Genomic DNA, 13740 nt, shown 5'->3' with positions numbered 1-13740 from the left:
ATCACCTTCGACACTGTCCCACGCGACACACCTAACACAGTAGCCACTGCCGTCAGACTCATTCCACATAACCGCGCACCAACAATTTGCCCTCTTTGAAACTCTGAGAGGTCTCCCATTTTACACTACCTCCGTCTGCTGCAGCCACTGGACACTGCTGTTCCACTGCGCCTGACGTAGTATGGAGACCGACCTAACACACCACCACCAGTGGTCCGGCGCTGCGGGCGCCACGAAACCACTTTCAACCCATACATCTGACGTGTTGCCAATTACAGGTGTTTCCATTTTTCTGATCACCATCTCTATAGTCTAAAATAGAATTAACACACGTACACAACCACAGGAAATGTATTATAACAAAACAGAATCACAAATTATAAAATAAGACAAAGCGCCCCGGTGGCAAATTCTTATTTAATACGCATGTTTCTCAATGTATTTACCAAAGTTTCTCAATGTATGTGGATATACTAATTCACCGAAAATTACAAAAGGATATGCATTAGCTATATATAGGAATAAACACTATTTATTTCTCGGCGATTCGAAACTTTTAGAGTGCATCAATGTTTTCTGGAGAATTTAAGAGAAAAGCCAATGATACAACTAGCATATCAACACATTTTGCACACATACTTACTGATAGGTCTATATTATATTATTAACCCTAATCTTAAAATTCTAATTACGATAAAACATTCATGTGTTAAAATGGGTTGAAACGTATGATTGTGCTTATTTTATAAGTTTTTTTTACTTATTTTAGGCCAGTGGCTCTCAACCTAATTCCTGTCACGACTCGCATTTTATTACATCCACTTGCCAGCGATCCCCTTATAATTTCTGGTTTGTAATAAGCTATGTGGGATTTTGAATATACCAATTGCGGAGAACTTACGATATCCATCTATTTCTATAATAGTAGAATTCATTTCTTCATATAGTGGATAGAATAACTTCCCTAAAAGCGAATGGATTAAAACCAAATTTGATCATTTCTTTCATATTACAAATATCGAATCCGATCCTTCATATTGTTTCAAAATGGAGACCATTTGAAAATTTTAATACTTCATAACTACCTTAATTTTGGGTTATACGAAAAAAAGTACAGCTATTTCTAATTTTGTTTTAACTTAGACACTTATTATTGAGTAATTTAATTTATTTTATTGAGTAATTTATTGGTTAATTTATTGAGTAATTTAATTTTCGAGAGACAGTCGTTTTAAGTAATACAAAATATTAGATTCTAATTATATTTATCTCTTTCGATTATCTTAGCGACCCCCATGATACCCTCTCGCAACCTTCTTAGGGATCGCGACTCTCGGGTTGAAAACCCTGTTACAATATTTACTTATTCAAGACAATTTCCAAATATTGAAGGTATTTTATGTACTGACGTCCAAATTTGAGAGTAATGTATCATATCCACATATCCTGTCGAAGACAATATACCCTTTAACCCATCCATATTACATGTACCGGTATGGACCATCGTAATAGAAAAAAGCAACCCCAGAATTGTTCCAAGTTTAGTGTTTTTCTTCAATTTTCTTTCAAAGGTTTAGTTTTGAAAATTTTCTTTCAAATTTTTGTTATTGGCAATTTTCAAAATGAAGGAAGTGATCCTTTGTAACTCTTACCAAATATTAACCTAGTGGACCAATATATTCATGTCAACGTTTACACACAGCAGTGATACGCACCCCTAGAAGAGTGCTCTAAAGATCCCAGACCCAGAGGCACAAAAATATCCACAAGTCCCCCACTTACAAATGATACCAAATTAATGATCTTGAAACATCTCAAAATGTCAGTTCTATATGTTGGTAATGTACAACATAAAGTTCATATAATAAAATTATATTAGATTAATTAGGTATCACTTAAAACATGAATTATCATGATTGTAGGAATAAGTATATTCTATGATAATATGAGAATTTAGTGTGTTACTTTAACTTTCAAACGAGTTTGGATAGTCTTATCGTACGGAATTTGTATCTTCTTATTACTAACTTACATTAGGACAAAGGTGTGCATGTTTGCCCCGTTTTAACTCTTCTTTGTAAACCAACATTTAGTCTGCTATTAGACAGTTCAAGGAATGTCAGTGTTTTTTTAATACAATTTATTCTAAGTCTAAATACCTACTATCTAACCAAAAACCGCTTCATGCAATCAATTAATATAACAATTAAAAACAATTAACAAGTTATTTCATGAGACTATCTTTTATTATGTATGGTTTTAAAATTTTATACACGAGCATTTAACCGGTAGATAATATTAAATAATGTAATTTTTCTTATGGATATCCAAAAATACCAGTGCGATATATCTTATAATTGTACCAAAATAGTAATCGAAAACTTCAGTATTATATTATGATATTACGCAAACCAAAACAAGAAATATTATTAATAACTCTTATATAAAACAAACTGTTGGTGGAAAACCATGATTCCAATTATTTATATAATCAATATAAAATGAGTGTTTTAAGCTCCACCTCAATCAGTTAACAATAAATGATGATTTCTTGCTAACAGTTAGCACGCTGCAATACCTTTATATATTTTTATATAAGAAGCAAGAACTAGATGTCAATGCTCACCTTGAATGCGTTTACGATCACTACACACAACCAGTAGAACAAATACATGTCGATCTAGCATCACCATCAAAGATTTATATTTCATTTTTTTCACAGACATATCTGTATACATTACATCGAGGCAATTTTCTGGAACAGTTTTCTTTTGAGATGAAATTATCCAGTTAGATTCCATATACATTGTCCTCTGTGTGTCATTGCTCTAGAAAGATAAGAACTTTCTTGGTTACTTTGTACTATCATTGGTACCGAACGTCGTGGGAATTATTCGATAAATTACTTGAAGGTTGATGGTTTTACTTAATAAATACAGTAGGACGTCGATAATCCGAACGCGATTCCTAAAAGCTTTTTACATTTTATTCTAGTGCTAGCGATAAACAAACAATAGGGTTGTTCGTCGTCGTTGCGTGAAGTCAGTATTATTACAAAAGCTCATTCATATGTAATTGTTTGTCATATATATGTTTATTTTCATTTTCCCTTAGGATTATACAAGTTAAGATTTAAGTGTGAGTTACAAGAACAGTGTAATTTAGTGTACAAGCAGGTTCTTCAGAAACTTGAAATGTAACTAGCTTTATGTACGGTGTTGTAATTACTGTATGTACTGTATAACCACTGTATCGATAAAAGAGCATACCGTACAGTATTATAGTCTAAATGGCATTTTCTTGGTAATTTAAAAAAAATAATTTAAAGACCCACATTTATTTTTAAATTTTTAAAGGCTCATAGGTAGAGCGTTCACCTCTGGTGCATGGGGTCCTTGGTTTCTATTTCCAGCTCCAGCTCGCAGTGAATATTCTGGTGGAAAAAAAACCGGTGCGTGGGTTTTCTTGGTGTTCTTACACCATTTTATTCATTTCTCGTCATCACGTCTCCTTTAGCCTAGCCGGCATAATCGTGAGATGTAAAACTTAAAGACTTCATTTTTCTTTATGTTAATCCTGTATATTGACCCAAGTTCACAAAATGTTCTAGTTGTGTGTTTATGTTTGGACACATTTCTTGATCGTGTATGTAAAATTAAGAACTTTTAGATGTGTGTATGATGTTCGAAGTGGATCTATTTAAACTATATAGTTTATATTTCTCGACCTAAAAGGAGAATACGTTCGGGAATTTCATGCAATTAAATGGAATATTATTTCCTGATTTTGAAATGTAACATTTTGTCCACCATTCTGTTGTTTTAGATACAACACTGAGCCTCAATCCTTAATGTTTTGATAAGATTGCTATCGACCACCGACAGCAAGAAAAATTAATGCGTATATTTTATTAAATTTATAATTGACTTTTGGTGATAAAACATAATAGTTGACAACTATGTGCATGCTCGTTTAGCACATGACTTCTCTTCGACGCCACAAACTGACTTTTCTTGTGAATGTGTGTGTGCAAAGCAGAGATTCTTTGTTTCAAAGATGATGAAACTTCCGGTTGAATAGCTTCGAGAAAGTTCTAGAAGCTACTAGACTATTTCGTACTTCCGGTGATTTTCTAAAATGAGTGGTGATTGGACAACTTTTCAAAAACTGACCAATCGGAAACTATGTTGCGTCCTAAGTGCATTCTGTACACATGCTTTGTGTGTTCAGGAGGGACGCTCAGCAATCGGGAAAGAGGACCCAATGGATGCGTGACGCGACCCGATTCAATGACACAGTTTTTCAGTGAAACTTCATTTTATTAAAAGCATCGTGATTTGAACAATATGTATAAAAAAGGTTTAACGTGTGTAAATGATTTCTGGAAGTAACGATCGTCATATTAAACAAGAAGACTCGAAATTTATGCAATTGGTTCCATTAGAGCTCTGCAAGTCCAGAGGAACGACAAGGTGGCCACGCCATTTTTGAGGACAATGTGATGTAAGTAAATGTGAATTAAAATAATAGGAGCAATCAGGAAAATAAGCTTCGCGAGCATTGATATCAAGTTTGCCTAATTCAGGAACTTATCGACGGAATGCAGAAGTGATTCTAGCTTTGGGATTGTGTTTTACCCGCCAGGTATCTCGTATTGCCATTAAATAGTGAACTTCGAATTAAAAAAAAAAAAGAAAAAGAATTGATAACAAACGTAAACTTACAACGCAAACGGTCACAATCCATTAAAACGCATGCGTATAATTATATTATGTAAACATTTTCAGTTCTATTTTTTTTTACATGTTGTTTAGCTAGATAGGGAATTCCAAAGTACTATTTCGAAAAATTATTGTTTATTTGATGTCATTGATGAGAGTGTTGTTTTAGTGATGTAAATGATTAATACTTATTGTTCATTCCAGCTCAGATATATGTTAGTATTCAAACTTCCCGTGTAAAACCAGTGCATGTAAAGTTATTAATTTTGCTTTCTGTTAAATATGAACGATTGATATCTAAGTCCCAGTGTTTCAATTGTTTGCCAGATATTTCTTTTTTTTTTTTTTTTGTGATTGTTTTTAGTGCTGAACAGAGACGCGAGAACAGGTTGCGGAATGTACATGATTTTAATTATATTTATGTAGTGAACTATCCCTCGCGCCAAACTTCCAGTTAGATAAGAAAGGTTTAAGTCGATATTTTTATTTGCTAATTTTTATATTCGGATAGTTCGGACGCAGCCAAACACGTTGCCACCAACTCTTCCGCTTGAGTCTTTCCCAAGCTCAAGGGAAAGTTGGCAAAACATGCGTATACTTCCCGGTGGAAGGGATGATTGGGAAAATTTCTAGTTCAAAATTAGTGTAAACGAGAGACGTAAATAAGCTTGTACGATCCCCCTTTCACCAAGGCGATAGTATATTTAATTGGTGCCGAAACTAACCCGGGACAGATTGATAATAGCATACTTAATTGGCGTTGCCTTCCCAGGAAGATATAGTTACTTGATCCAGAAACCAACTTGGGACAGATTCATAATACGGTGACCTTGTTTATTCTTATTCTGCACTGGTATTAATAAGTACAAAAGTAAAATCCGCGACCAATTTGTGCATTGCTTCAGAGTGTCTTACTTTTAAATAATTTGTTGTTGATTGTGTGTTTTATTATGTTTGTGCTTCTTTAGAGAAATCATTAGCAACCAATAGAGTGCATTTTTAGCTTGAATTAGAGAAATTATTAGCTTTCTTTAGTTACTGATTATTGAATCTGTACAAAATGTCAGAGTCTGAGAAATTAAAGGATATGTTTACAGCATTGTCTAAAAAGCAGTCTGCACAGATCAATGATATGGTCGTGAGTTCGAAACCAGATCAGATTGAAAGTGTTGGTAGTGTAAAGGAAAATGGTACTGGTTATTAGTTTGAGGGGAAATCTTAGAAAATGGAAGTCAACATTAAACGCTTGAAAGAATCCAAAGTTCAGTTGTGAGTTTGTTTTTGTTTTTGAAAAAAAAAAAGTAAAACAAAATGAGGTCATTTGCAGTGTTCATAGATGAAAGTCTTTGCGATATACATTTAGACAAGAGTGAAGAAAATAACTATGTTACTTGGCGTAGAATTCATTTGTCAAAAAGTTTTGAGTCATTAGGTAAAGACCAAAATACGAATGTTCCGAAGAAAGTTACATTTACGGTACACAGTTGGCCATTTATATTTAACGTTACGGCGGAAGTGCGAACAGATGATCGAAGGAGAATTATAGTAATAGGTAGGCGTACACTGCAAGAATTACAGTCTCTTTTAGAACGATATCAGGAAATAGGTGATTCACGGTATGATCAATCGTTGCACGAACAAATTGTGAAAGAGCTTGAAAGTGAACCCGGTAGGCGTAAGAAACAAAAGACTACGAATAAGCAATCAGCTGATCCATTCAAAGTAGATGTATGCAAGCAGCCGTCATGTAGGTCAGTATCATCGACTCACCCCACAGCCGCAAGTGAACTGAAAGTATGGAATAGACATGCGTTTTATGATTTTGAGTTTACGAATTTTGAAAGATGTTGGGAATTAATACCACCGTTGAAAAGCGAACCGCAGTATGCGCGAGTAAGCTTAGTAGATGATTCATGTCAGGAAACATATGAGATCTTATCTCCCGTCGAAATTCAGTCACCACCGTTAAGTGTCAAACAGTCGGATAGTTGTGAGAGTAGGTCAATTGAGTCTGAACGCTCAGAAAGCAAAAAGAGTTCAGTGGACAATTTTGTAGAACAAGCGCGAGCTAAAGTCACCTTCGTCGAAAGTAATTGTACGGAGCGATGTCAGATTTCTACACCTATAGTTATTGAACCACCACCTTTAATAGTACAGCAGGCTAGTGTTAGTGTAATTTCAAGCGTAGAGTACGAAGTGGCAGATGATTTGGAAATTGAAACTCCCGTGTACGCAAAAGCTCAGGTTACAGAAGAGAAGTATGAGTTATTTAAAGATTATGTTGTATTAGAAAATAATTGTTTGTTTACACCGGAAGTTGTAGTTCAGGGAAATAGTGTTTGCGAAACTTTTGAATACGATTCTAATAAACATCTTTGCGTAATGGCGAAAGAATTGTTTTGCGAGGCCGAACAGGAAATTAATGAGTCGCGTGAAATGTTTGAAGAAAAGTCGACGATAAACATATGTGAGGAAAAACGAGAGAAAGTAGGCAACACAGAGATAGTAATCAATCACGATTCAATGCGAGCATCTGTAAGCAGACAGATTTTAGATGTAGTTGCAGTGCCGGCGAAAGATGCCGATGAATTATATAAAACGAATGGTAGCGTAGTGGAAGCGCGTACCCACCCTCTCGGAAACGCCAGCGAAGGCTTGAGAGTTAAGTTGTTATTTTTCTGCGATGTTGAAAATTTAATGTTGTATTTGTATTGCGAGCGAATTGTTTTGCGTGATTCTACAACTACATATGCGTCTGTAGTACCGTATCTGTCTTTCAGTGTGAGTTACGTTTTTATATTGCAATTCGATTCTGTCCTCATCGACTTTGAGTTTCGTGGTGTAGATCAACAACTTGAAGTGAAGAGTTTGAAGTGTAAGCCCGCAAAGAGAATTATGTTTTGCATAGTCAGTGGTTCTTGTGTAATTAATTCGCCAGTACTCTTACCCGTAACCAGGCAAGAAAATAACACTGTCCGTAAAAGTAGATTGAAAAATAAACGCGCACTAGCAAAAAGAGTCAAGTGTAAGAATCCGACACGAATGAAAAGCAAGGCAGTACGGAGTAATCAATCGAATTTTCGTAGTATGTCAATCCGAAATAAAAGGTTGTCTCGACGTATAATTAGTAAGATCAGAGTTTGTAGGCGCAAAAATGGTAATAGACAAGTGAGTCGTGAGTGTAGTAAAGTCAATTTCTTTGCGCGTGTAAATTTTAAAGTTAGTGTCACGCCGCCGCGAACGAATGAAAAGAGAAAACTTGACCATGCAAATAAACTCAAAGTAAAACAGCCGCTTGTTTTTGATGATTCGAATATTCGTCAGCTTAGCCCCAAAATGTGTGCACAATGTAAGCGAACAAATGCCAAACATGTGCTAGATGGTGAGTTCAGAATGAATGAAAAACGCGCTAGTAGGCATACTCCGAAACAAATCAAGCGTAATCGTAAACGAAGTAGACGTAAATCAAAGTTAAAATATAAGCGAGTTCATCCCGAACTAAACATCCAAATTGTAAAAACTCCGACTAAGAGAAATTTTAAGAAACGCAAGCGCAGTCAGTTATTCGTGCAAGGTACCATTAGGCATGGCAGATCCAACCACTGCAAACGTAAACGTGCCCTCGCGTGGAAATTCAATAAGCTTGTAGTAAGAGGGAAAAAAGGTCCGAGAATTAGGAAAAACAATTGGAGAAGTGTTCGTAAGCGTGAAAAAGTACAGTCATACAAGTGTAATCGGCATCGATGGAAAATGAAAGGGTTAGTGTGATTGAAGTGTATACTTGCCCCGAATTTGAACTGAATCCCGAAAAGAGACATGAAATAAAGCGGTTATGACTAATTTTTCCAGTGGATTACAATTGCTCCATTGAAAAAAAAAAAAAAAAAGAAAAGGCTAGGAACCCCACCAATCCGTATGTTTAGGGATTTCTCTTACAGCTTACCAAAGAAGACCATCCATCCAGCCAGCCATATTTTTCACCATTACAACAGGTACGTGAGATAATAAATGTGTGCTTAATAAAATTTTGTTTCAGGATTAAGTCCAGTTGAGGATGACCAGGAGAAAGAAAAGGGATCCAGGAAGGATGATTAAGGAAAAGGAGAGGTAAAGATAAATTGAAATTAGTTCGCGAATGTATTTTGATTCAAAATTTTATAAACACAACCCATTTTTCAACCATTATTATTTCGTGTGGACGCTACCACACTCACGAAATTTTAAATGATTTGTTTGTGTATTTGTGTTTATTTCAGGATAAAAGGAGAGGAGGTCTGAATAAAGTTTCACCTATATCATTTTGTGTTGTTTTATTACCATAATACTAAAAAAAATGTGGATTTTGAAAAAAAAAAAAAAAAAAAACCTGTTAACCCTGTTTAAAGTCATTAATAGGAATTTTAGAGATTGCTTAGGTACTCTTAGAGACTCTGATAGGATCTTTAGAGAACGTATATCACAAATGTGAGTACATGCATATTTAAGATTATTCGCAAACATTTCCGTTGTTTACTTTGTTGGCGGAAATATGTAAACACAATTGTATTTTGAAACATGTCTTGAAAAAAAAAAAAAAATAATGTGTTCGTTCGTCGATGATTGTCTTTGTCATTGAATATATGTAAGAGTACAGTAAACCCACGAAATTGAATTGGTTATACATTGCAGTGTCAAAATTCTAAAAATATTATTAAATGTGATTGAAAAAAAAATAATAATACAAAATAAGGTCGAAACTGTTAAACTTGATCATAAATTGATTCATACGAATAATTATTGCGTAAAGTTAACAAGTATTTGTCATCATATTAATAAAGTTTGAAATTTAGTATAATCTAAAAATCAGGTTACCAATTAAGAAGAATGAAGAGGTTAAAATGCAATTTGACCCTTAGAGGCGTCACTACTATTCTCTTTCAAAATTACAGTGACGAAATCGGGTTGGCATCCGGTTGGGCCCTCAGCTAGTGTGTGAATTTGGCCTTTAGACACACACACTGCAAAATTCCCTTTCGGTCTGTGACATTTAATATATATATTTAAGGACAAGATATCTAGTTTGACGCTTAAAATTTTATATTTTATCAGATGTTCAGTTTTCATTGACTCGAGAAAAACACTAAATTGTAACTGTTTGGATTTTAATTAAACCGATTCCTTCTTCTTTTCTTCGGGGTGCATCGTATTCATAAAATAAAATAATACATTATTTTTATGTAAATATAAAATGTGATAATGTCATCATTCGCAAAGGATCGTTATATTATTTTGTGGGTACGATGGACCCAATGATAACCGATACAATTTGGTATCGATGTAAAAAGTGTTTGTTTTAATTAGGTAGCGATTACCTACAATAAATTTGGATCATAAAATTGGAATTGTAATAAAATTGGTTTATAAAAATGAAAGATATATATAATATATATATAGATTGGCCGTAATAATCAAAAATATTATCAACCTTGAAATTCATTAATGTCGGTAACTTTAAACAAAATTTGATAAGTGTTATTTTAAATTTTAAAAAGAAATTTATTCTCGGAAATGAAAAATGTGAATAATAATTGTTTAAAGTAGAATCAAGTAAACCATGGATATGTCATTTTAATTTTTTTTTTGATGGTTGTTAAATGTAACAATTAATTCAGGATGTGAAAATTTTCCAATTTCAGTTCTTTTAACTTCCCTTCTATGAAAAGAGTCTGTTGGTTCTTAATTGAACATTTTCAACCCACTGATAATCATAGTCAGGCTCGTAATGTTGGCCTCATTTACTTGTTTCGTTGAGGTCATTACCATCTTATTCTTTATTTCTCCACATTGAAAAAAAAAAATGGAAAAATTAAGCATGACACGTTTGTGCTGGAAGCCGATTAGCGTTATCTTACGTATTTGTAATTCTATCAGTCATTTGGAAAATTGTCATTTTACGTCATGAATTATTGTAATGTTAGATTGGTGGATGATACACTCGATTATGACTTTAATCTCGAATGTGACTATATGCCCGGATTTGATAAGTGCACTTTGCCAGTGAGGCCGCACAATTTTTAATATCGGCCAGCGTTCCTTAAGAGAATGTGTTGTAAACCTACTAATTTTGTAGGTAGGAGCGGGCCAAAATTATTAATAATTAATAAATGGTTGATGATATTGAGATGCGGGACTGTAGTATCGAACTTTCCCCCCCCCCCCAGGGTATTCTTCTTGTCCTTTTCATGTCTTTATTTTCTCGAAATACCTTCTATAGGTCTAGATACTGACAGTCCAATTGGGGTTGGAATGATTTACCCGATTATGACATAGCTGTAATGCTTGAAGCATTCAGCCGGGATGGGATTTGGATTTAGTGCAAGAGCGATTTATGTAAATCGTCGGGAAGTTCAGCGATCCCGCACACTCTAGCTATGAGAAACTAGTAAGCCAGCGCTCATTGATCTTCGGGATCAAATCATTAACCTATATTTTTGTTTAATTAACGGCTTACGACCTGTTTTGTCAACCAATGACACACAGGGTAGCGCTACGTCAGGCTTAATCGCCGTTTCACTCATACTTGTACATATGTACCCCAATGTTTGATAGTTTATTAGTTAAGTTACGCAAAGCAAGCTTGTATATGAATAGTTCAATTATCTGATACGTAAGGAACAAGATATAAAATAACAATAATAATAATAAGATTCAAATATCACGTATTGCATACAGAAATCATTAGTAATGTCAAACTTTGTAAGTCTTTTTGAGTATATTTACTTTGCATATTTAGTGAATAAATATAGGATTTGGATTTAATCATATACCATTTTATGTTCACATGTTAGGTTTTTTTTTTTGTAAGGTTTCACAAATTTTGCATTCATAGTTTAAAAGTTACTGTGTTTTACTGTATGAAAAAAAAATATAAACTCATATATATGCATATATAGAAATGCACATTACAGTAAATTTTGTTGAACTTTAATATAATATACTAATTTTTCAGTCTTTCAATATAATTTGTATTACGTGTAATTTAGTCGTAATGATGCATACAATATTCCAATTAAGTAGGTTAACATTTTTTTAATAAAACGTTCACGTATTAAGTAATAAATAGCCGAGTTATTTAGGGAATTAGCTTTGATATACATTTTTCACATTTTTATTTTTATTTACGATAGTTAAGACCAAAGGCACAAGCAATATGCCTTTTATACGAAAGAAAATCTTGTTTATTTTAATAACTAAAGATTTTTATAAAATGTTTTAATAACTTTTATAAAACATTATAATAATTTTACGAAATGTGCTATAGTAGTTCTAATAATCAATGTCATATTATGTGTTGGTTCATATTTTTAGGTTCTTAGATAAATGTGATGTTTATTAGTAAATATATCGAAGAAACATATGTAAGCAAGTCACTGAAGAAGGTTAGTTAGTAATGCCCGAAATATAGTTCAGTTCAATAATTATGCAGATACTATTGAATTAGATGTTTTTTTTTCTTATCGAACTTTTACATTTTTACTTCATTATTTTGGTTATCGATTAAAAAAAAAAAAAAAAAAAAATGGGAGGTAACGGAGATACACAGATACATTTTCAAACTTTTGGCGCTAATTTTAAAGTAAATTTGTCTAAAAGCAAGAATACTAATTTGGAAAAAAAAAGGGGAAGAATAAATGAATAATTTCTTTTCGTCAACATAGTCAACAATCATTTGTTTTAGTGGGAATAAAATCAGTTTGTATTCTAAGTTTATTTTGATTATCGAGAAGTACGAGTGGTAATTGTAACGAATATGAGAGGTCAATGATTGCACAAGAATAATAATAGGTAACAAATTATCTGAGGCATAAGGCGAATATATAACGATGTTTGCAAATGGGTTCAAGAAATATTGTGGATATATATATATTTTTGCGTACCCTGTTGACAAAGTACGTCTGGAATAGAGATGTTATAATAAAATCAGGCTATGCTCTGATAGCAGTAGCAAGGCTATACTCTGATAGTAGTAGCGATGAAATGGTCTTATAAAAATGTTGTTTACCGAGGTTGACGTTGTGCCCTCGATGTAATTAAATGGGGATGTGATAAAAATGTGTTAATAAGAAAAACGTTAGAGATGATATTTCTTAAATACGTGAACAGTTATGTAGCCTTAATGGATGCCGTCATATTGTTACAGAATAGTTAAACATTGTTAAGAACAAATTTTTGTTCTAAAGATCCTCTCAAATCTTGAACCACTTGATAGAACATATGAGAATAAGATCTATTGTGAAATATAACTTTTAGGATTGTTGAATTTTTGTCCCACCAAATTGATAAGTGAAAGATTTTTTTTTTAAGTTTAATAATGTTAAATTGTAATGACAAAGACTATTACATTGATAATATTTTTCATTTTAGACTGTATTGATTTCTTTTGAAATGCTCGAAAAAGATATCCGTACTGTTTGTGAAAAAAAAAAAAGAGAAAGGAGTTTTTCAAAACTTGTTTGTAGCCAATAAGTATTGAGGTTTATATATTGTAAAGCAATGCACAAATTCGATTCCGTTATTGATTCCATTTTAATTTCCGAATTCCGAATCCGTTTCCGATACGTTTCCAGTTAAAAAAAAAAAAAAAATGTCACGTATAATTTCGTTAGGTAGAAAGAATATTTCTTTTCATATAATCTTAAATTTTTACCCAAATGGGACTTGTATACTTGTTGAATAACTTTTTTGTAATGCTGTGGTGAATAGATTTTGTTAGTAGTGAATGTTCATAAAACATAAGCACACGGTGAGAAACCATAGTTTAGAATATCGAGTGAAAATTAACAAAATGGTAGAAAATTACATATTTTAATGAAAAGACATTAAAAGACAGAAAACATGTCTTCATAATTGTATAAAAAGTGACCGAAAAAAAAAAGTGACCGAACATACAGGTGTAAAGACCTATCACTCAAAATAATAGCAAAGCATACAAAATAGTGCAAAATGGTGGTACTAGTGCTTCGTAAATAATGTTCCGTAA

General features: G+C 33.1%; 1 protein-coding gene across 1 annotated transcript in view; it reads right to left on the bottom strand.

Moving 5' to 3' along the window:
* The window catches only part of LOC145683519 (uncharacterized), a 375576-nt gene that overhangs the window by 199009 nt on the left and 162827 nt on the right, over window positions 1-13740 (bottom strand). Inside the window, exon 11 of the mRNA XM_081754860.1 lies at window positions 2627-2828. Within this exon, the coding sequence (XP_081610986.1) occupies window positions 2627-2828 (202 nt within the window). The remainder of the gene's footprint in view (window positions 1-2626; window positions 2829-13740) is intronic.

This window comes from Thermobia domestica, chromosome 4 (genome assembly GCF_964235325.1).
Source record: "Thermobia domestica chromosome 4, izTheDome1.hap1.1, whole genome shotgun sequence".
NCBI classification, from domain to species: domain Eukaryota; kingdom Metazoa; phylum Arthropoda; class Insecta; order Zygentoma; family Lepismatidae; genus Thermobia; species Thermobia domestica.
Note: the sequence above shows the minus strand (reverse complement) of the source record. Positions and strands in the feature narration are given on the sequence as shown.